The 24,901-nt window shown below is 37.8% G+C and overlaps 1 protein-coding gene across 1 annotated transcript in view; it reads right to left on the bottom strand.

Annotated features, from left to right (window-relative positions):
* The window catches only part of LOC113607474 (complement receptor type 1), a 106,434-nt gene that overhangs the window by 45,020 nt on the left and 36,513 nt on the right, over positions 1-24,901 (bottom strand). Inside the window, exons 5-12 of the mRNA XM_027082866.1 lie at positions 12,842-13,240; positions 9,996-10,172; positions 9,806-9,908; positions 8,521-8,606; positions 6,490-6,708; positions 4,293-4,472; positions 3,601-3,700; positions 365-450 (exon numbers count right to left, since the gene is read on the bottom strand). Of these exons, the coding sequence (XP_026938667.1) occupies positions 365-450; positions 3,601-3,700; positions 4,293-4,472; positions 6,490-6,708; positions 8,521-8,606; positions 9,806-9,908; positions 9,996-10,172; positions 12,842-13,240 (1,350 nt within the window). The remainder of the gene's footprint in view (positions 1-364; positions 451-3,600; positions 3,701-4,292; positions 4,473-6,489; positions 6,709-8,520; positions 8,607-9,805; positions 9,909-9,995; positions 10,173-12,841; positions 13,241-24,901) is intronic.

Genomic DNA, 24,901 nt, shown 5'->3' with positions numbered 1-24,901 from the left:
AGATGACCTGGGATTAAGAGTTGACAGACAGGAAGGAGGGCACTTTCACTAACCTTGTATTCATTTACTTCACTAAAGAGAACAATCTTCAACCTGGAAGGTGTTCAACCAACAAAAGAAGAATTTAGGTGCTCTTCTAAATGACTTCCAAACTATTATTTAAAATAAATTATACCCTAGGATAAGGAAAAATCAGGAGGAACTAGAAGCTTGGAACATTGTGAGCACCTTTAAGGGTAGGAGTGTTTTCTTCAAATATCAGAAGGATACTATTGCCAAAAGGGATGAAATTTATCCTTTGTAATTCTAGGGGCCAACTGTAGGATTGAGCATGGAATAAATGGGGCTAGAGATTTCAACTCACGTTCACAGATTGGTGGCTCTGAATCCCAGAAGACAGTATTGCCTGAGATAATACATTCAGCAGCTGAGTGACCAATGAGTTGATACCTGAAACCAAAAATGAAAAATAGGCATGCTGTACACATCCCATCAATTTCCTCAGCATGCATACATGCATGGCAAATCTGAAAGGCTACAATCTGAAAGAAGTTCAAGGACTAGCCTAAACTCCACCTGTTTTATCTGACTTTTCTTATTTCTCTTTTTCTATCCTCTCACTGTTGAAAGGAATATTTCCTCTCTAACTCCTCATGGCTCGCTCTGCTTCTTCATTTCTTGGTTTCATTTTGGATTGTACCCAGTACCTAAATAAAACAATACTTTTGTAGACCTGCCTGATAATTTTCTTCTTAAAATCTGTTTTTTCTTATATTATTATTGTTACTTAAGTTTCTTTTTGCATTTTCCTGATATACATAAATATACATATTGTATATTAACACTGCTATGGCATTTTAGTTTAGGCATGTTTCTTGTAAATACAACAAGATTTGTGATGCTTTTGATCCTATTTGGAAACTTTTGTTTTTCAACAGGGATATTAAACCATTCAAATTTACTGAACTAAATGGTATGGTTGATCTTGCTTTTGTCATCACTTCATAATGTTCCTTCATGATGTTCAGTAGTAAGCACACAGCAGTGAATACAGCCGATCTGCCCCAAATATGAGGGGGCTTATTTCTGGTGAATGAGATGGATATAGTCCATGCTATTCCCTTTTCTTCCCTCTCATTTGCTACATGAACCAGATAGGTGAACCTCTTTCAGTTGCTCTAATAATTTGGAAGCTAAATAACCAATTTTTGTTCCTTTGAAATTTCATTTCACGTGTTATATATTGAGTTGGCCAAAAAGTTCGTTCAGGTTTTTCCGCTACATCCTCTGGAAAAACCTAAGTGAACTTTTTGGCCAACCCAATACATACACAACACAGGTATTCAACCCTATTTTCTCAATTTTGGTGTCAAAATATATACAGTCTACCCATCTCCTATGTAATAAAAGTCTAGACTATGATTTTTTTTGCTTTCTTCTATTTTCTAGTTTTATGGATATATTTTATGACTTCAGAAATTGTTACTGGATTATGATTACATTGTCAAGTTTCACTTTTTAACAACTAGTTCTGTCATTGTATAAATTTTATAACTTTGTTGAAAATATTTGAACTTTTCTAAAAATTTGTTTTTCTTTTGTTTGACTTTTGGCAATTTTCTACCTCACCAGCATTTATCATTATCCTTTAAGAAAATACTTATGGACTGCCTGAGTTTATCTTTTTCCTTCTCCCAGGAAGTATGCTTCCTGTAAGGTACACAGGTGTGATTTTTAGGTCCTTGCTTATCCTTTACTGTACATCTGTAGCCTCTAGATGTGAATACTAGCTTAGCTCATTAGAAACTCCATCTTCTGCAATTTAGTGATGTGAAGGATCAATGTGATATCAATACAAATTAATTTCTTTTCCAGCTATTATAGTTTATTAATTTCCTTTCTGCATTCTTGAGGTTTTTCTCATGATCCCTGAAATATAGATGATTACCTAGTGATGGCTAAATATGGGCTTATTGTTGTCCCTTCTGGAATTTTTGTTACATGTAATTTGAATCCCAGTACTCTTTTAGACATATCTTCTCTTTTCTCTTCTTCTTCATCCTTTTCCACTTCATCCTGGGAGAAGTTGATTCATTTATCTTCTTACCCTCTGCTTTAATTTTCTACAATATTCAGTGTGTTTATCACAGAATTTTTCTTTAGTTTGACAATTGTGTTTTTTATTCATATGCAAACATTGTCTATTTCCTAACTAGTTTCACAGAAACAGCGTGCAACTGAATCTTGTTAAAAACGTAAACAGGAGATTTTTCTAAAAGTTTCTCTTATTTCTTAGAAGTAACTCTATTTTGTAAGAGGACAATTCTTCTGATTTTTCAGATTGCTCTTTTTACATTAATTTCCTGTAACATATCATAAGCTCAACGGTTTTCTATTTTATGCCATTGAGAGGTTCACTCTCATTCCGTAATACATTATAAAGAGGGTACAGACAGAGAATTTATAGATTGTACTTAAAAATGCTCGGAGAAAGACAGAAGTGTTTAGATTTACTCTAATTTCACTTTGTCAGATTATAGGTACTATGATCTGTAAGGCCTTGGTTAGCAAATATGCTGAAGGCCACAAGTTCCTTTTCAGTGTTTATCATGGCAGTGCAAATTTAGCCCATATTCTCTAACTGGTTCAGCTGCTCCCACTGGGAGTGGGCTTGAGACTGAGCAAGGGTAAGCACCCTTGTGGGTGGGACTGCTGCCCAGTAAACACTTTATGTCTGACATTTTCACAGGGGACTCTGTTATGGGTTGAGCAGTGCACCCCCAAAAGTATGTCGAAGCCCTAGCCCCCAATCCCCATGAATGTGACCTTTTTAGGAAATAGGGCCTTTGCAGATATAATCATGTTAAGATGAGGTTATTAGAGTGGGCCCTAATCCAATATGACTGGAGTCCTTACAAAAAGAGAGCACTTTGGACATAGACCCACACAGAGAGGAGAGTGCCATGTGAAGACACAGACACAGAATGAAGATGGCAATGGGAAGACAGAGGCAAAAACGGGAGTGATGCGCCACACGCCAAGGAAGCCCTGAGGTCACCATAATCTGGAAGAGGCAAGGAGGGATCCTCCCTCAGAGGCTCTGGAGGGAACATGTCCTGCCTGCACCTTGATTTTGGACCTCTAACTTCCAGAACCTTGAGAGAATAAACTTTTGTTGCTGTTCTGAGATACCCAGTTTGTCCTACTTTGTTATGGCAGCCCTAGCAAACGAAGAGTGCAGTTACCTTATAAGATCTGCTTTCTACACAGTGGCTCCGTGGCCTTCCCCTTCTTTCAGCAATGTCTGCTCTGGGCAAGTGCTGTTTGTAGGGTTTGACTATGCCCTCCCCCCATTTTCTTCCTTTCTACCTGGTGAATACCTCACTTTTCTTGTATGTACTGTCCTGGTTTCCAGCAAGGAGACAGATTTCCCCTCAAATCTTGTCATACCTTTGTCCATTTCAATTAGGAGTTAAACACCTATGTTCAAGCTTCTTGAGAACAGATGGTAATAGCCTAGTCCTCTTTTCCAAGATAGGACCAGAAGGTAGTATCGCTGTCCTGGAACTCTTGAACCAAGAGATGGTCCTGCCCACTCACCCTCTATTACAAGCAAAAATGATTCTGGATCCGAACTGGGTGTCTGTATCTATGTGCACCACACCGTTCACAGGATCTGGAGGAGTATTACATGATTTACCTTGGGAAAGAAAGAGAATTTTGGAGCCAGGAAGAGTAATTTGAACTTTTGTTAGTGTATAACAAGTCAGTCCCCACCTGACTGCAGCTTTCTGAAGAGCACATGCAATTCTGATGGTTCTACAGATTTTTTCACCTTGAGGAACCTCACCAGACTGCCTCGGGATCAGCCACCCACTAAGCACCACTTTCAAAGAGACCTCCCCTCTAAATCTCTCCTATCTGTGCCTCAAATCTCTTATCTAAATATAAAGGTCATTTGTGGCCTTATATCCCACCAGTATAAAAGTTTTTATTACCTCGTTATTCAAACAGTTTATGTCTCCTTACAGATTTTTTTCCTGATCTGGAGTAATTCATTACTCACTACCCCATAAAAAACATGGAGTTCTCCTGCAAATATTCCTTGAAACATTCTCAGGAGACAAGCATTTCAACCAATAATTAGGGGTGACCTACAAGACCAACGCTGACCTCCACCTATGTGAACATGTTTGACAAAGTTTTCTTATCTCTAAAATTTGGAGAAATTAAATAAGATCCTAGAGATACTTTGACAAACATAGGAACGCTCCAATGCAGGGCTTACTCACGTTTACAGACATCTTTGGCACTTGACCACGTGAGGTTTTGTAGACACGTGATAGAGAATGACTTCCTGTGGTACCCAGGGCGGCATTCATACTTTAAAGATGTCCCAATGGGAAACTCAGATTCATTGGTCTGGAGTTTCAACTTGGCAAATTGAAAGTGATCTGGGGTGTTACAGTGACCTAGAGACCAAAAAATCAAGAACATCAGAGTTAACAAAAAGATACCCAAGGCCATTCTTCCTTTTCTCTTTCTTGTTAGATTTGATATCAGAACAAAAGAAACTTTTAGTTGTGGAAAGATAATTTCCTTGTAATCTTTGAAGGGAAAGTTCCATTAGCATGTGCCCATTAGAAAATATACTATCCGGAAGGCTATTTTGCTATCTGGGCATTTTACTCATATCATTTACTGTAAAAGACAGCTCCAATTCAATTTTTCACATTTTTAGGGAGACAGAGGAGTGTTTCTGCCCAGGTTACACCTGGTCTGGTTTCTTTGTACTTCAGTGTATCAAAACCCATGCTTACAAGCAAGAATGGACGACTCAAGATGTTTTTTGAAACTAGGAAGCAGCCACCAACTTTCCAGGTCTGATTCCTAAGCTGGCTATTTCAACACAACAAGGAAATAAACAGCATCTCTTCAAAATAAAAACAACAACAAAACAAAACTGAAACATTGTGTGAAGTATATGTTGAATCAAATTCTAGCTTTAGCTCCAAGCCCCTACACCTAAAGCTCTAGGTTTGAGAAGTGAAAACTCACTTTGGACTCAAGTAGTATGAAATCAAAAAAGTGTATATGTTTGGAAAAATAGAAATCGTTTCCACTTGGTTTTGACACTAACTTCTCTTTTAGTTTCTATTCCAGCTGTCCTCCACCTCCCTTTCAATTATTTTTTCAAAGAGTAAAAGCTATGCTAGGGCCAATTCTGCACCCAGATAATTCTCTGTATGAAGACTTACAAACCAATTTCTCATTTCTTTAACATATAATTAAGTGATTTTTCTCAATATGAAAATTTGACTTATTTTCAAGGTGGCTTCACAGGAAATACATCCATCTATATTGCCTGTTTCTTTTCATTTTAGAGCTTGAATATTAGCTATACTAGCTTCTAGTTCAAGGAGTCCCCCTTACGACTAAAATCTACTACCTAAGGCCAAATCACACATGAAGATGGTCTGGCAGGTCTCCAGTCTAAAAAATCTAGCTGATAAAACTAGGACTGACATCTCAGCATAGGGTACTGGTGAAAAAAGTCATAGAACTTAGGGGAAGATTGCCTTTCACTTTCGATGTAGTGAATCTGAACTAGGTGTCTGTGTTTGTAAACAGGCTCATGGGGACACCCCAAGCTGAAGCCATGGTGTTACAGAAGGAGAGTGAGGGCAAAAACGACTTCTGAATATCCATTCTTGGTCCCTTTCCTTTCAGAACTGCTCTTTTATTTCAGAGTTCCTCAGCAGTCAGTATGTTATGCCGGGACTAGGGTCACTTTCACAATTTACTTTCCCCTTCCTTCTTCACTGCCTGAGTGTGGGTGTCATAGTGGTATTGGATACCTTAGGATACCTTCTCCAGACCTTAGAAATAAACACTCTATTTTGCATTTTTCCCTTGAGTTCACATTGCTTTGCTTTTTCTTTCCACCAAAGAGGGAAAACTTCAACAGCTGAAATTAGTGCGGGGCTAAGGAGCAAGTAAGCCTTATCTTAACTTAGAACTTAGCCCATACTGGCTAAAAGAATCTTTGTGTTTTGTTTACAATGCAGCCCAGTTTTCAGAGAGAACACACAGTGGTCTCTGGACAAATAGGTAATTAAAAGCGATTTTGCCAGGCTTTGTTCTCTGCTGGTCTGTGCTTCTCTCCAAAACCTGTGAAGATGGTACAACTTATGCTAGTTAAGGTTCATAGGTATTTGCTTTCAGTTCCTATGCTTTGAAAACATTTTCCTTCTAATTCTAATTAGAACTAGAACTGCCACCCACTTCCTCCATCGCTTTTCACCAGCCCTCTAGAAGCAAAGATCATCAGAATCTTACATGTTGATGTATCTTAAAACCATTTATTATTGTTTTGGCATTTAAGTGTATCGAGTGCACAAATAAACACCACATTGTAATTACGGAAACTTGGAGAGTCTGGTATAGATATTCTGAATCCATTTGGAATGTGGGGTAGCACGCAGTAACCTGGAGGTCCACAGCGAGGGGCAGGGCTGCTCCAAATTCCGTTCCCTTGACTGTCACTGGTACAGCGGATGGTGCTCTCCCCAGTGAGGCTGAAGATCATCCCTCTCTCTGGGTGCGGGTCACATGTGTAAGTGACTTCTTTTCCAAAAGGAAAGACTTCCAGAGGTTTGCCTGTGTGTCTCCCATTAAGGATATCAGGAGGATCTGGACACAAGATTTCTGGAAAGAAGGCAAAAGCTCTAAGTGTCATTCATGAGTTTTCACCACAGGTAATCTATAGTCATTGGGTGTTATAGTTGGTACTACCTAAAAACACTGAATGGACTAAGTGAAGTGAGATTTCAATCCCATTTTTTTTTAATTGAAAAAGTACAAAAGAATTTGCCTATCCTGAATCTTCCAGACTTTTAAGTTTTCTGGATGATAGAAACTTTACACCTTTAATTACGTACCAAAACTTTTAAAGAAGAAAGAGAATCTATTGGAGAGTAACTCATTCATTTAATCAACACATTGGGCACTTATTCTGTGTCAGCCACTCGTCAGGGCCGGCTGGATGAAATGGTGAAGAGCACAGATAAAGTCTCTGTTCTCCAGGGAACTTACATTCTCAGGAAATATTTCTACAATGTATTCCATATGTACTAATCACCTAATCATATGAAACCTTTCCTTAATAACTTACCCATAGTGACCATCAACCGATTAGGACAGTAGTGCTGTCACAATGAATTGAAACATATACGGTTCATTGTAAAAACTCTAAATGATCCATACTGTTTTGTTATTGTTTTTTTTTGATGCATGGGATTGCTTATTATTATTTTTATTTCTTTACTTTCCGTCAGGATTCAAATTGTTACTTCTTTCTGGTATCTGCTTGTCTGTTTAAACAGTCCTTTCCTTATTTCTATTTAGTGTTTCTTATTAGGCTTGGGATTTGTAAGAAGCTACTTAAATTAGAAACAGTCATGAAAAGTAAGAGGAATAGTACAATCAGTAACTGAGCTCTAACCCAGGCCAGTGGACAGCCATTTGTCATGTTACTTCAGTGAAAGTTGGGTTTCTTGGATGACAGGATCTATACAGAAGTTATGTTTTTTTAATAAAGTTTTACTATAAAATGTGTCATAGGATAACTGAGCAGATTTCTTGCAACATAAACATTTTAGTAAAATTTGGATTAGTTTAAAATTTATATATTTTCCAATCTTTAGGATCAAGTGATGAGGCAAAGTCCTATCTTCTATTGGGGAAAATACAAATGGGTGGACTAGGAGAAATCAGTGGTGGCATTGCACATAGGAGACTCGTTTTTTAATCAGCTCATTATTTCTGAATCTTTGCATAATTTATTTAGATGCAAATTTTGAGAGTTTAAGGAGTATTAAACTGCTCACCCTGCGTAATGCTGTTCCCCACTTTCCCCTCATTTCTGCATTGCTCTGACCTATCATCTCCATAAGATTTAATTTATTTTCTTTCTTGTACATCTTCCTACTTGAGTATAAATAACATGGGATAGGGAATTTGCTCATCTTGTTCACTGCTATAACACCGGTGCCTGGAAGAACATCAAGCACATAGTATGTGCTCAATAAATAATTGAATGAATGAATGTTTCATATTTGTATATTAGCAAATAGACAGGAATATTGTAGAGTGACTTCACCTTGATGGCATAAAAAAGTAAAAGGAAGAAGGAAGGAAGGAAAAAAGAAAGAAAGAAATTTGTCAAAGCTTCACGTTAGCTAATCTCTCCTGATTCAGAGACAAACTACAGCAGGATTTATCATGTAAAACAAAGAATTCTAAATGACAGAGATTGATCAGATAGTTCTCAAAACACATGATGCACAACAAAGTGCATCACAACAAATTGATCCCCAATAAAATACTATTAAAATAAGCAACTATTTACCAATAATTCAGATTAGAAAATAGAAGAACCACGGCTGGGGAGGCCATGGGTCAAATTACCAAATAGATTAAAGGGAGAGATTGGCCTGAAGTGTTATCCCTTCTACTCACGTTCACACACAGGAATGCTGCTGTTCCAAAGGCTTTCCATTCCAACCAAGACACAGTAACTAGCAGAATTGCCTTTTAACTGGAATCTAAGGAAGAAAATGGTAGTGAATATGTGAGCTGCTTAAGCCAAAATGCCATTCCATTTGCAAAAATCTCAGCATTTTGAGGATCTGAAACCAGCAGGTGGCAGAGGTTCAGAGGCCACATCAATCTGGAAAAGTCACAGCTTCCAGTGAGGGAGAACAGCAAAGCACAGTCACGTGGTCACATAATATAGTCCCAGCCTAAGTTGAAGAAGGCAGTTGTAGCACAGCTGCCATCGCCGTGATCCTGGACCTAGGCTCAGAGAAATCAGTCTCTCACTGTGCATCCCACGGTAAAGCTGATAAATCTACTTAGTCATTATTGGAATAAAACATCCTCCAAGTGATGACACTGGAACAGCTAGTAAAACAGCTCCCAGTTTGCACTGGACAAGCAGAGAATAGCTGGAAAGAGAACAAAGATTGTTCTTTTGTCTCTATATTTGTGGTGGTTATGCAGAAGGCTCACAACAGCACGCTGGGCTACGGAAGAGTAAGCGTGAATGTTCTGGGGGGAAAAACGAAAGGAGATTGGAAATGACTCTTGTACAAAATTCTCCTAAATGTTATTTGGTGCCTGTCAAGGATTCTTTGGAACATTTTGAGATCAGGTACTTTGTTGCCCATGCTTGATACTTCCCATGTAGAGATGCGCATGCTGTGTAAGGTCAAGTGAATGACCTTACTTAAAACTTTAATATCAGCCACCATAATACCATTTCAGAGCCCTTGGCCTGTTAGCAACCAGGTGATATATGACTGGATGAAAAATGCTTATTCTTATACTTTCTCTCTTATTTCAAAATTCACTTTGGATGGTTAAAATATTTTCTGATATAAGTCTTAAATGATCTTATTTTTAATAAGATTTTTGTCACATATCAAACTTTTTCTGGAACTCTCCAAATTACTCTTTTTCTTTTATGCTTGGAAAATATGATTTTTTCACTTAATGTGTCACCTATGTATACTCTTAAACAGTAGTTGTATTTGTGTTTAAGCATGCCAGCTAATATACGTGTCAGTTTTTCCTTCATATGTTATGTTATTAGTTACACCTGTTCCTTACTCTTAACTTCCCATATACACTCCCCAAATTTAACATCCCTGAGTATTTCCTATTTTAAAAATCACACTAAACCTTGCCTTTTTGAATTGACCTCAGTTTCAGTGCTCGGTAGGCCAGGCAAACTCACACTCACCCCTCATCACAAACGAAGGATACTTTTGCTCCAAGCTGAAAATTAAGTGGAAAGAGTACATGTCCATTAGGTAACTGGTCCAGGAAGTCAGCACATGATTTCACTAGGAAAAAACACACACACACAGGAGTGAGATGTTCCTGTGAGGGACAAAGAGACTGATCCACATACAAGATGACAGTATAGGCACCTGCACATTTGGGGGCTGACGGGCTCCAGTCTCCCTGGGGCGTACAATGCAGAGAAGCAGCCCCTCTGAGATCATAGCCAGGCTCACAGCTGTAGAACACTTCCTGCCCAGAAGAAAAGTTGTTCCTGTGGCTTGGGGTGTGTTTACCATGCGGGACTTTTGGAGGTGGCTGACATACTAGGGAAAGAGAACCAAAGTACTGTTAATTGTGTGAAAATAACTTTTCCTCAGTGGTAAACTGGCTAAGACAATCAACAGCATAAATGTATTTGTTTTTAAAAATCTGGTAGACTAACACCCTCTCGTTTTATTGATGGCAAAATTGAACAGAGACAGAGACAGAGAGAGAGAGAGAGAGAGAGAGAGAGAGAGTCTTGTGAAAAGTCATAGAACTGATACACTGCAGGACAGTGACTAGAACTGAGATATCTTCAGTTCATGGTTTTCCATCTAAAGTACACACCCAAGATGACACAACAAACAGTTCCCCTACACAATTCTTCCTTTTATTGTTCACTTAGTACACAGTTGTTAGATTGATGGATTTTATTTATTTATTTTTGCAGTAGACGGGCCTCGCACTGTTATGGCCTCTCCTGTTGCGGAGCACAGGCTCCGGACGTGCAGGCTCAGCGGCCATGGCTCACGGGCCCAGCCGCTCCGCGGCATGTGGGATCTTCCCAGACCGGGGCTCAAACCCGTGTCCCCTACCTCGGCAGGCGGACTCTCAACCACTGCGCCACCAGGGAAGCCCCTATTGATGGATTTTTAATTTTATATTTTAATTTTTATTGGCACCACCAATTTATATCTGCCTTTATGGCAATAAGGAAAGCTTGAGCCCAAATCTCATCCAACAGATACCCCAATCACCTATCACACTCTGCTGTGACAAACAAGATTCATACATCTCTTCTCATCTCTTTCCAGCTCCTCTCCAGTGGTCACGCCACCTGACATGGGTTGGTGGAGAAGATAAGTCTCCTTTCTGCACTCTACAGGACCAGGTCCTGCTTAACCATTCACTTCATTCCAATGAGAAGATGGGCAACCATTGAATGAAATCTTCTAAAAAACCTACAGCCCTCACAATGAGAGTGCATATTCCATACCATATGTTGTAACTGAGCCTCTGTCTCTTTATACACTTGGTTTGAATTTAGAATCAGAATGCACTTGAATCTCCTAAATTATATAAAACTGTAGTAACATGAAAAGTCATTTCATTTTGGCTTAGATCAGGTCAGTTTCTCTCTCTGGCCTGTAGCTTTCTCAAGTATAGAATGGGGCATTGGACTAGAATAAATGACCCCCTTAAGGACTTTGTAAATACTCTGATGCTATAGCACCCAGTTTCAGGGCTCATCACCCCGCTGTTTGCCTTGATTAATAAGTGCACTGTGATGGGATCATTTAAGTGCTGTGCTGGTTAAATCTCTGTTGACTCCCAGCCTTACACTTCTGCATTCTCCTTTCACTGCTGGGGCCAGAAGCCTGAAAGTACAACTGCTAATCTTCCTTGCCAGCTGGGTCCTAGTTAAGCTCTGACAATTGGAGGCATATATACTAAATTAAAAGGTAGGAAGATGATAGAAGTCATTCTTCTTGTAAAGGAGGCTCAGGAAGTGGCAACTGATGGCTCTTCCTTAGCAGCAGCAACATTAATTCTATCAATGCCAGTGACTGAAGGCTCCAGCAACCTCAGCTATGTTCTGGCAGCAGCAGCAGCTTCTGCAGCGTGAGCAGCTGGAGGAAATACATGCTCAGTGAGTGCAGGTGCCTGTGCTCTAGTCCAGGAGGAATGGCAGCCCCCTGAGCTCTGGGAACACTGCCTTCCTCCTTTTGCTCTTCCTGCCCTTTTAACACCTTTATATTCTCTTACCTGCACTAAATCCCTCACTCCTTGCAATTTCTAGAGTAGCTTTCGATTTCCCTGGCTCTGGAGTCAGGTAGGCTTGGGTTCTTGTCTTCACAGAGTTAGTATCTATTTAATCTTGCACAGTTATCTAATCTCTCTAAGACTCACTTTCTCTGTAAAACATGGAAAGAATAGTAACTACCTCATGTCTTTGTTTTAAGAATTAAGTGGGGCTTCCCTGGTGGCACAGTGGTTAAGAATCTGCCTGCCAATGCAGGGGACACAGGTTCGAGCCCTGGTCCACGAAGATCCCACATGCCGCGGAGCAACTAAGCCCATGCGCCACAACTAGTGAGCCTGCGATCTACAGCCCGCGAGCCACTACTACTGAACCCGCGTGCCACAACTAGTGAAGTCCGTGTGCCTAGAGCCCGTGCTCCACAAGAGAAGCCACCGCAATGAGAAGTCCGCGCACCGCAACAAAGAGTAGCCTCTGCTCACTGCAACTAGAGAAAGCCTGCATGCAGCAACGAAGACCCAATGCAGCCAAAAAATAAACAAATAAATAAATAAATAAATTTAATAAAAAAAAAAACTAAGTGAATCCATAGATTATACAGCGGTGCCTAACAAGAAGAATCAGTCATTACATATTCGCAGTTAAAACACTCAAGAGTAATTAATAAATTTTTTTAAAAAGATTATTTTAACTGAAAAAAAGAAAGAACTGAAAGATGATGTCACTAGTGTCATCCCAAGGAAATTTTACATTCTTTACCCAGATTTATTTTTGCTTCTGAGTTTGAACACATACACATTCACACACACACACACACACACACCTGCTTTATTTAATGTTTCCTCCCAAGAAAATTTACCCATCCACACTGCTCACCACACATCCTCCCTGCAGAACCGACACTAACCTCCCTATCTTCCTACAACTCACGTCATTTGTAGGCCCCTTCAAAGCCTCAGTCAGACTCACCCCTGGAGCAGCTGGGCAACTCCGGCCCCCACTTGTTTTGGGCCTGGCATTCAACAGTGGAGGGTCCTTTCATGGCAAAGCCGGGCTGACACCTAAACCTCACGCTTTCACGTAAAGAAAATAAGCTTTTGTTCTCAGACATCCTTATTCCATTTTCAATGACTGGAGGCGTGCATTTATTAGGTGCAATGCACTGAGGGGGAGGGCCACTCCAGATGCCAACTTGATTGTCTTCACTGGTGCAATATATTGACGGCTCACCCACGAGGTCAAACAGCTTCTGCCTTCTCTCTCCAAGATTGCAGCGATAGGTCACCACTGTTCCGTATTGAAAGTATTCTCTGTCGGTGCTAATGAAATCTCCATTGGCGATGGCTGGGGGTGGCCCACAAGGAATGCCTGGGAAAAGGGAAAGCAGTGAATTAAAATAACTAGTGAGAGAAATCAAATGAGTCACTAAATTGTAACTATTTTTACCTTCATTATTTGCTTTTAATCTTTGCTAATAGAGATAAGTTTTTATGAAGTTGTAATTTAGGTGGACATAACTAAGTAGAATTTGAGTATATCTGGGTAAACATGAGAATATTTATGAAACTGTAGACTACTGGATGTTAAACATTTTGGAAAGCTAAATGATATAAATGGAAATATAAATTACTAATATTCATTAAAGCAGATATAGAAAGCTAGAATAGACCAAGAAACTTGTAAAAATAGAAGAAAAAATTTCACCTATAATTCTATCATAGTTTCAAGTAATATATACTTCTAAATGTAATTTCAGGTGTTTCCAAGAGGTAAAGGAGAGAACTTAGCAACCCATTTTATCAAGCCTAATTTTGATATCATAATATTATACCCATGTAAAAGTGATCATATAGTAGTCCACCAAAAAAAAGCTAAATACACTTAAAAATTAGAAGTAAGACTAGTACATAGTTAGAAAAAGTTGTGTTGTTCTAACAGTATATAACTGGAACTAAGTAACATCATCCAAAATTCCAAAACACTTAAAATTAAAAATGAAAATTCTTTAGGAAGCTTCTGCTTCTGGTAATGGTAATCTCAATAATTCAAATCAAACATCACTCCACCCATCTCACCCGCAGAGAAAAAATGCTGGGTAAAATATAAAACATACAGAATGCATCAGAGTGCTAACAAACTGGTTTCACAGAAGGTTAAAATCCAGGTGAGAGCCAAGCATTTGGGCTACTTTCCCCCCGGGGAAGGTTAGTTGAACCAGGAGGGGGCATTTGATACTGAAATTAAGAATTTGGATAAGATTAGTTGCAGTTTAGACACAGTTGAAGAAAAATCAATGAACTGGAAACTAGGACAGAAAAAAATATCCAGGACACAACACAGATTGACAAAAGGATCGTAAATAGACAAAAGAGTAACAGAGGAACCATACGTAGAAAGATGTTTAAAGCATTTATTGCCAGAAGACCTGCAATACAAAAATGCTTAGAAAGAATTCTTTAGGCTGAAGGAAAATAGTGTCACATAGAACTGATAGAACTGCAATATGGAGGAAGTGTAACAGAAAGAGTTAATGTGTAGATAAATATAAATAAATACCACTTTTATAAAAGCAGCAACTATACTGTCTGGTGAGATATATAATATATGTAAAAAAAACAGTAGAAAATGGCAGGAGAGCATCAATGGAGTTAAACTGCTATGGTTCTTGCATTGTTTGGGAAGTGGTAAAAAGCATTATTTATAATAAATTAGATTATATAATTATAATAGGTTATAATTAATTAGATTATAATAAATCAAGGATCTATATTGGAGTCTCTAAGATAGCATTAATAAGAAAATAAAGTACAGCTAAAATGTTCTTGAGGAGAAAAAAATAGAACAATAAAAATACTTGATTAATTTTAAAATGTGAGAAACCTATAACTAACTAACCTATAACTATAGTTAGTTTAAACCTAACTATATCAGTAACTATATTAACCTGAAATGTCCTAAACATTCTAATTAAAAGCAAAGATTTTCAGACTGAATGAAACAACAAAATCTGAGTATATGATGTTTACAAGAGATCTATTTTATTTTATTTTATTTTATTTTTTGGATGTGCTGGGCGGCTTGTGGAATTTTAGTTCCCTGACCAGGGATTGAACCCAGTCTCTCAGCAGTGAAAGCACAGAGTCCTAACCACTGGACTGCCAGGGAATTCCCAGGTAAATTTTAAATATAGAACAAAGAATGGATGAAAGTAAAAGATTTGAAACATATGTAATACAAAAACAGGAAACAAAAAAAGAAGGCTGGTGTATCTATATTGATATCATACAAAATAGATTTTAAGGCAAGAAATATTATGAAAGGTAAAGAGGGACATTTCATTATGATAAAAGAGTCAATTAAGCAGGAAAATATAATAATTCAAAATTTTCATGTATGTAATAACATAGCTTTTAAATTACATAAAGAAAAATCCCTATAGCTGATAGGAGAGATAGACAAATCCAGTCATATTTGGTGATTGTAGCAGTTTAAATGGTGATTCCCTAAAAAGATATTCCATGTCCTAACGCATAGTACCTGTGAATGTGAACTTATTTGGCACAAGGGTCTTTGAAGATATAATTAAGTTAAGGATCTTGAGATGAGATCATCTTGGATTAACAGAGTATATCTTCAATCTAAAGACCACAGTGTTTGTAAGAGACAGAAGGGAAGGGGACACACACACAGAGGAGAAGGCAATGTGCAATGGCGGCAGATATTGGAGGGATGCATCTATAAGCCAAGGAATGCCAAGGATTGCAGCAGCCACCAGGGGTAGGAGAGAGGCATAGGACAGATTCTTTCTCCCAGGAAAAGGAACCAACCTTGCTGACACCTTGATTTTGGACTGCTGACCTCTGAACTAAGAGAGAATAAATTTCTATCGTTTAAAGCTACTAAATTTGTGGTAATTTGTTATGGCAGCCCTAGGAAAGTAACACAGGTATTTTACAAATTCCCATCAATAACTGAGAGAACAAGTGGAGGAAAAAAAACACAGTAAATCATACTTTCCTAAGAGAAATTTATAGAAAATGACATAAAACAACTACACCTTCTTTTCAAAGGCATATGTAACATTTTACCAAAACTGTCCATATTCTGGGCTATAAAACATGTTTCAAAAAGTTTCAAAGGATTAAAACAAAAGAATGATAACTAAAAAATCTCCAAGTGTTTGAAAATTAAGTAACACACTTTAAAATAAACTATGGATAGAAGAAGATATCAAAAGGAAAATTAGACAATTTTTCTGTATCATGATAATGAAAATATGAAGATTGTGGGAAGCAAATACAGCACTTTTGGAGAAAAATTTACAGGTTTAAATATATCTGTTAGAAAAAATAAAAGCCAAAACAAAATTATCTAAGCTTCCATATCAAGAATTAATGAACAGAGAACACCAAATTAAGCTCAAAGAAAGTATCAGAAAGGAAATAATAAATCAGAAATCAATAAAATAGAAACTAGTTATACACTACAGAAGATTAAGTTAATAGTTGTTTTTCAAAAAAATCTTAGAAAAAATTTTAAATGCCTAGTAAAAGTAATCAAGAGAAAGAAATTTTAAAATGTTACCATTATCAAGAATTAAAATAGAGATCTCAGTACAGACCCCATACACGTTAAAATATAATAAGAGGATATAATGAACAACATTATACCAATAACTTAGCAAATGTAAATGAAATACATTCCTTAAAAAGCACAACATACTAAAACTTATTAAATAAGATATTAAAAATATTTTTAAAATTTAGAGCTATTGAAGAAATTAAATCAGTAATTAAAAACCTAACAACAAAAACTCACATCCAGATTGCTTTACTGCTGAATTATTGCAAAGATATAAAGAAAAATAATATTAATGTTACATAAATAATTCCAGAGAATAGAAAAGAATGAATACTTTCCAAAACATTTTATAAGACTAGCATAATCTTGATGCCCAAACCTAACAAGGGCATTAAAAGAAATAAATAAATTAGAGTTCAACATCTTTTGAGAACATAAATGCAAATTTTCTAAACAAAATATTAAGAAACTGAACACAGCAGTACTTACAGAGGATGGTATAATGGTCAAAATAGGAATTTCATTGACTAATTTAAAAATATTAAACCAATCTTACAATACTTGAATAAAAAAATATTAGCAATCACACACACACAAACACATACACCACACACAAGATAATCATATATAACACATCATGACCAAGATTGATTTATTCTAGTAATTCAAAGCTGGTTAGCTTTCCAAAGATCAATCAATGTAATACAAAACATCAACAAAGTAAAGGAGAAACAGATATGACTATCTCAATAGATGCAGAGTGATAAATTAGATAAGTCTTTCAGCAAATTAGATAGCAAAAGGAATTTCCTTAATCTGATAAAGGATATCTGCCATAAATTTACAGGAAATATCATGCTTTATAATGACTATGTAAAACCAATATTATCTCTTCCATTCGACATTGTACTGGAGTTTCTAGCCAATGCAATAAAATAAAAGAAATAAATAAAAGATACAGGAAAGGAAAGAATTTAAAAATATGATAATTATTCACAAATGACATGATTGTTTATGCAGCATATCAAAAAGAATAGGCAGATAAACTATTGAATTTAAAAGAAAATTTAGCAAAATTGCTGGATTCAAGGTCAAATGATTGCATGTTTAAGAAATAAACAATTAGAAAATAAAATTTTGAAAAAGATATCTAGGAATAAATCTAATAAATGATGTTCAAGACTTCTATAATGTAAACTGGAATATGTTAAGAGAAATTAAAGAAGACTTCAAAAATGGAGGGATATATCATGTTCATGAATTTAAAACTCAAAAACGTAAATATGTTAATGGTCCACAAATTGATCTACTGAGTCAATAGAAACCCAATACAAATTCAAGCAGGATTTTGTGTGTGTGTGTGTGTAAACTGACAAGCTGATTCTAAATTTTATATGGAAATGCAAAGGGCCAAGAGTTACCATGTAAATCTTGAAAGTAAATGGTTAGAGGATATGAGCCACCAGATATCAGTCTTAATATAATTCTATAGAAATGAAAACAGTGTAGTAAATAAACCAAAGCAAGAGAAGCTCTCTGGAATGAGATTCACATATCACATCACCTGACTCATGGGCATTGTGGTATATAAGGAATGGTCCTTTTAAATAAATGTTATTAGATTAATTGTCTATCCAACAGGGGAAAAAAAACACAAAAAATGAATACTTTGACCATACTCCACACCATACAAAAAATAAATTTGAGATGAATCACAGACTTAAACATGAAAAATAAAATGATGGGCAAAGATTTTTTTTAAGTAGAACAGAGAAAGCAGTAACTAGAAAGGAAAAGACTCATGAATTAGACATTATTAAAATGTATTTCTATTACCAAGGACATCATTAAGAAAGCAGAAAGACAAGTTATAGCCTGGAAGAAAATTTTTGTGTTACATTTATTGGAAAATCTGAGAATATGTAAAGAACTTCTACAGAACAATAAAGAGATACACAAACAGGTAAACATTGGGGAAAAGTTTTAAACAGGCATTCATAAGTGTATGAAAAGGTATTCAGCATCAGTCATTAGGAAAATGCAAATTAAAAACCACAGTGAGCCACCAGAATAGCTAACATTTAAACAATTGATAAATAACAAGTTTCAAAGGATGTGGAGCAGCTGGACCTTTCATATGCTTCTGGGGGAAGTGTAAATTTGTACAACCATTTTATAAAATCTTTTGGCAGTATCTACTAAAACTGAATATATTTATACCCAGCAATTCCACTTATAGAAATATAAACAATTTATATAGGTTTGCATGTATATAAATATGTATAGATTTGCATATATATAAAGATTCTCAAACTTATATAGATTTGCATATGTACCTGTAAGAAATACTGCTGATATTTAAACAGCTGAATTTACAAATTAATTAAATACAATATAGCAATAGAAAAGATCCAATTAATCCTACATGCACCAACATGGATGAGTCTCCTAAGTATGACACTGAGCAGAAGCTGGACACAGGAATACACATCTTTTTGTTCCTTTAATATAAAATTTAAGAAGAGGCAGAGCTAATCTTTGGTGATAGAGGGCAGAATAATAGTTACTTTGGGAAGATAATAACTGAGAAAGGGCAAGATGGGGAGTTTGAGGTGCTGATAATGTTCTATGTCTTATCTGAGTGCTATTTACATGGGTGAGTTCACTTTGTAAAAATTCAATGAACTGAATTAATAAGATTGTGCACTTTAATATATGTTAAACTTCAATAAAAAGTATACACAGTGTGAAAAAATTGTTGGGAGAAAAAGACCATCTAACAAAGTAAATTCCAGGCCACAAGGCTTTATTGATGAACTATTTCAAATATCTAAAAAAGAATTAACGCCAATCTCACCTAAACCCTTAAAGGGAAACAGATATATGGAACACTAGCAGCTGGCTTTATGAGACTATCATAAATTTGATACTAAAATCAGATAAAAACATTACAAGAAAGAAAATTACAGTCTAATCTCTAAAAAATATTAAGAATGGAGTAATAGAAGTGTTCTAAAATTAGTGGTGCTGGTTACACAAGTATGAATATACCAAAAATCATTGAACTGTATACTTTAAAAGGGTAATTTTATGGTATGTGAATTGTGTCTCAAACAAAAGCATATTAAACAACTAATAAAAATTATAAAATATTATGACCAAGCTGATTTATTTCAAGAATGTAAAATTGGAATTTGAATCAGTTTGTCTTTCAAAATTTCTTAGCAATGAAGAGCATAAGGGAACTTCCTTAATCTGAAAATGGGTAGCTACAAAAAAACCTACAACACATACCAGATTAATAGTGAAATATTTGATTGAATCTTTCCCTTTGAGATGGGGAACAAAACAAGGATGCCTTCTAGCCCCCAATGTGAAATGTTACACTGGTGGTCTACCTAGTGAAAGAAGGAAAGGAAGAAAGGAAGAGAGGAAGGAAGGAAGGAAGGAAGGGAGGGAGGGAGGGAGGGAGGGAGGGAAAGAGGGAGGAAGGAATGAAGAGAGTTCCCTGGTGGTCCAGTGGTTAGGACTCAGTGCTTTCACTGCCATGGGCCAAGGTTCAATCCCTGGTTGGGGAATTAAGATCCCAGAAATCATGTGGCATGGAAAAAACAAAAATCAAACAAAAAAAAAACAGAAAGAAAGATAGAACAAGGAAGAAAGGGATAGAGAAAGAAAAGAAAGAAGCAAGAGGAAGAGGAGGAAGAGGGAGGGAGACAGAAAGTTTGTAGTTATCTACTGTTTTTGTACAATGTCATCAAGGCTAAATTAGAGCTAGTTTTCCCAGACTTACTTTGTTTGTATGGTTCTAGGTTGGGGTTAGAGTTTGAGAAATTGGCATGAAATGCAAGGTAGAAATGAAGCAACAGCTGTTCCACGCTGAAGGTCATCCTTGGTCAGAGGTGGCAAGGGGACAAATGCACCAAACAAACGGACAGGTTCCCATTTGTTCTTGCTCTCCTTATTTCTGCATCCAGCTCTCCTTAACTGCTGGTCCTGCTTACCTACAGTGATTCCAACCCAGTCTCAGATGCTTCACTGTGAGGTTACAGAAGCAGTAGTCATGAAGAGCAAAAAACTTTTATAGATTTCTAACACCAGCCCTCTTCCCAGTTCTACCCCAGCAGTCAGATGTGCTTAGCTTCCTGAAAGCCCCAACTCCAAGACAGCTGGTTAGTGATTTTTCTGATCTTTTTAGAGCAGCTTCTCATGCAACTGGATAAAGTTTAATTCCATAATAAATCTCTTATTTCATAATACCAATAGTAGTTCTGCTTCCATATTTGGACCAAAATTTATCCCAGAGTAACAGAAGAGTCTGGGATTGGTTCTTTGATACGACTGGATTTAAAGGAATTAACATTGCCCATGAAAAAGGGCACACAAGTAGTTTATGGAGCGTAGAGAAAGAAGATCACCTCAGTTAACACCCACAGATATCTACAATCAATCGAAGCAAGGTTTTGGGTGACCAAGTGGTTGCTGTCCTAGAACATTTTAAGGAAGGCAAATAATGGAGTTGGTTGTGTACTTCTAAGTGCACCAGAGAACTTAAGAGAAAGAAAATTGTGAGTACAAAGCTTTAAATTCCTGCTCAAGGTCTGGATCTGGAAGCTTCTACATCTGCCCTAAAAGAAACACTTGTATCCTGTAGCCACAGGGCCAAGATTCCTGAAAAACAAACACACCACCTAATCCTGTGGCTGAACTGCAATGCAAATTGAATTCACAATTTCAGAATCTCTTACGCTAAAGTTTGGGCATTGATTAGAAAAAGAAAGACTCTGAAAATTGAGATGAAGATATATGGAAAAATTCTAATGAAACAGAATACCTTGAACCTGGAAATTCTGCCGAGAGAAGACCTTCAAGATGGCAGAGAAGTAAGACATGGAGAGTACCTTCCTCTGCACAAATACATCAAAAATACATCTACATGTGGAACCACTCCTACAGAACACCTACTGAATGCTGGCAGAAGACCTCAGACTTCCCAAAAGGCAAGAAAATCCCCACGCACCTGGGTAGGGCAAAAGAAAAAAGAAAAAACGGAGACAAAACAATAGGGACGAGACCTGTACTTCTGGGAGGGAGCTGTGAAGAAGGAAAAGTTTCCACACACTAGGAAGCCCCTTCACTGGCAGAGACGGGGGTGGGCATGAGGAAAGCTTCAGAGCCATATAAGACAGTGCAGAAACAGGGGTGTAGAGGGCAAAGTGGAGAGATTCCCGCACAGAGGATCAGTGCTGACCAGCACTCACCAGCCTGAGAGGCTTGTCTGCTCACCCGCCAGGGTGGGTGGGGTCTGGGAGCTGAGGCTCTGGCTTCGGAGGTCAGATCCCAGGGAGAGGACTGGGGTTGGCTGCGTGAACACAGCCTGAAGTGGGCCAGTGTGCCACAGCTAGCCAGGAGGGAGTGTGGAAAAAAGTATAGACCTGCCTAAGGGGCAAGAGACCATTGTTTCAGGGTACACAAGGAGAGGGGATTCCTTCCCTGTCTGCCCACAGAAGGCAGAGCACCGTCTAAACAAGCTCCAGAGACAGGCGTGAGCCATGGCTATCAGCTCAGACCCCAGAGATGGGCATGAAATGCTAACACTGCGGCTGCAGCCACCAAGAATCCTGTATGCAAGCACAGGTCACTATCCACACCCCACTGGGAGCCTGTGCAACACACCACTGCCAGGGTCCTGTGATCCAGAGACAACTTTCCCAGGAGAACACACAGTGCGCCTCAGGCTGTTGCAACACCACGCTGGCCTCTGTCGCCACAGGCTCACTACGCATTCCAGTTATAACTACCGTACCCCTCCCTCCCTGCTCCAGCCTCAGTGAGCCACTGCCCCCTAATCGGCTTCTGCTTAAACCCTGTCTGGTCTGGGTGGGAACAGATGCCTGAGGGCAAGCTACATGTAGAGGTAGGGCCAAAACCAAAGCTGAACCTCAGGAGCTGTGCGAACAAAGAAGAGAAGGGAAATTGCTCCGTGCAGCCTCAGGAGCAGCGGATTAAATCCCCACAATCAACTTGAGGTACCCTGCATCTGTGGAATACCTGAATGGACAATGAATCATCCCAAAATTGAGGCGGTAGACTTTGGGAGCAACTGTAGACTTGGGGTTTGCTGTCTGTGACTGATTTGTTTCTGATTTTTATGTTTATCTTAGTATAGTTTTTAGCACTTGTTATAATTGGTGGATTTGTTTATTGGTTTCATTGCTCTCTTCTTTCTATTATTATTATTTTTCAATTGCAATAATTTTTTTTTCTTAAATTGTTTTTTCTTTCTTTTTTTCTCCCTTTTCTTCTGAGCCATGTGGCTGACAGGGTCTTGGTGCTGAGGCCTGGCATCAGGCCTGAGCCTTTGAGGTCGAAGAGCCAAGTTCAGGACATTGGAAAACCAGAGATGTCCCACCCCACATAATATCAATCTGCGAGAGCTCTCACACAGATCTCCATCTCAACAATAAGACACAACACCACCGAACAGCCAGCAAGCTCCAGTGCTAGATGCCCCATGCCAATCAACTAGCAAGACAGGAATACAACCCCACCCATTAGCAGAGAGGCTGCCTAAATCATACTAAGTTCACAGACACCCCAAAACGCACCACAGGACGTGGCACTGCCCACGAGAAAGACAAGATCCAGCCCCCTCACCAGAACACAGGCACCAGTCCCCTCCACCAAAAAGCCTACACGAGCAACTGAACCAACCTCACCCACTGGGGGCAGACACCAAAAACAATGGGGACTACGAACCTGCAGCCTGCAAAAAGGAGACCCCAAACACAGTAACTTAAACAAAATGAGAAGACAGAGAAGTATGCAGCAGATGAAGGCACAAGGTAAAAACTTACCAGACTAAACAAATGAAGAGGAAATAGGCAGTCTACCTGAAAAAGAATTCAGAGTAACGATAGTAAAGATGATCCAAAACCTTGGAAATAGAATGGAGAAAATACAAGAAACATCTAACAAGGACCGAGAAGAACTAAAGAGCAAACAAAAAATGATGAAAAACACAGTAAATGAAATTAAAAATTCTCAAGAAGGAATCAGTAGCAGAATAACTGAGGCAGAAGAATGGATAAGTGACCTGGAAGGTAAAATAGTAGAAATAACTACCACAGAGCAGAATAAAGGAAACAAAATGAAAAGAATAGAGGACAGTCTCAGAGACTTCTGGGACAACATTAAACACACCAACATTCGAATTAGGGGTCCCAGAAGAAGAAGAGAAAAAGAAACAGACTGAGAATATACTTGAAGATATTAGAGTTGAAAACTTCCCTAACATGGGAAAGGTAATAGTCAATCAAGTCTAGGAAGCACAGAAAGCCCCATACAGGATATATCCAACGTGAAACACACCAAGACACATATTAATCAAACTATCAAAAATTAAATGCAAAGAAAAAATATTAAAAGCAGCAAAGGAAAAGCAACATAAAACATAGAAGGAAATCTCCATAAGGTAAACAGATGATCTTTCAGCAGAAACTCTGCAAGTCAGAAGGGAGTGGCAGGACATATTTAAAGTGATAAAAGGGAAAAACCTACAACCAACATTACTCTACCCAGCAAGGATCTCATTCAGATTCGAGGAGAAATTGAAACCTTTACAGACAAGCAAAAGCTAACAGAATTCAGCACAACCAAACCAGCTTTACAAAAAATGCTAACAGAATTTCTCTAGGCAGGAAACACAAGAGAAGGAAAAGACCTACGATAACAAACCCAAAACAATTAAGAAAATGGTAATAGGAACATACATATCGATAATCACCTTAAAGTAGATGGATTAAATGCACCAACCAAAAGACATACACTGGCTGATGGATACAAAAACAAGACCCATATGTATGCTGCTACAAGAGACCCATTTCAGACCTAGGACACACACAGATTGAAAGTGAGGGGATGGAAAAAGATATTCCATGCAAATGGAAATCAAAAGAAAGTTGGAGTAGCAATTCTCATATCAGACAAAATACACTTTAAATTAAGACACGTACAAGAGACAAAGAAGGACACTACATAATGATCCAGGGATCAATCCAAGAGGAAGATATAACAATTGTAAATATTTATGCACCCAACATAGGAGTACCTTAATACATAAGGCAAATGCTAACAGCCATAAAAGTGCAAATCGACAGTAACACAATCATAGTAGGGACTTTAACACCCCACTTTCACTAATGGGCAGATCATCCAAAATGAAAATAAATAAGGAAACACAAGCTTTAAATGATACATTAAACAAGATGAACTTAATTGACATTTATAGGACATTCCATCCAAAAACAACAGAATACACTTTCTTCTTAAGTGCTCATGGAACATTCTCCAGTATAGATTATATCTTGGGTCACAAATCAAGCCTTGGTAAATTTAAGAATATTGAAATCATATCAAGTATCTTTTCCAAGCACAACATTATAAGAC

Source organism: Aethalodelphis obliquidens, unplaced genomic scaffold, assembly GCF_003676395.1.
Source record: "Aethalodelphis obliquidens isolate GAN/ISIS:26980383/991018 unplaced genomic scaffold, ASM367639v1 scaffold48, whole genome shotgun sequence".
NCBI classification, from domain to species: Eukaryota; Metazoa; Chordata; class Mammalia; order Artiodactyla; family Delphinidae; genus Aethalodelphis; species Aethalodelphis obliquidens.
This window is presented reverse-complemented; position numbering and strand designations above follow the sequence as displayed.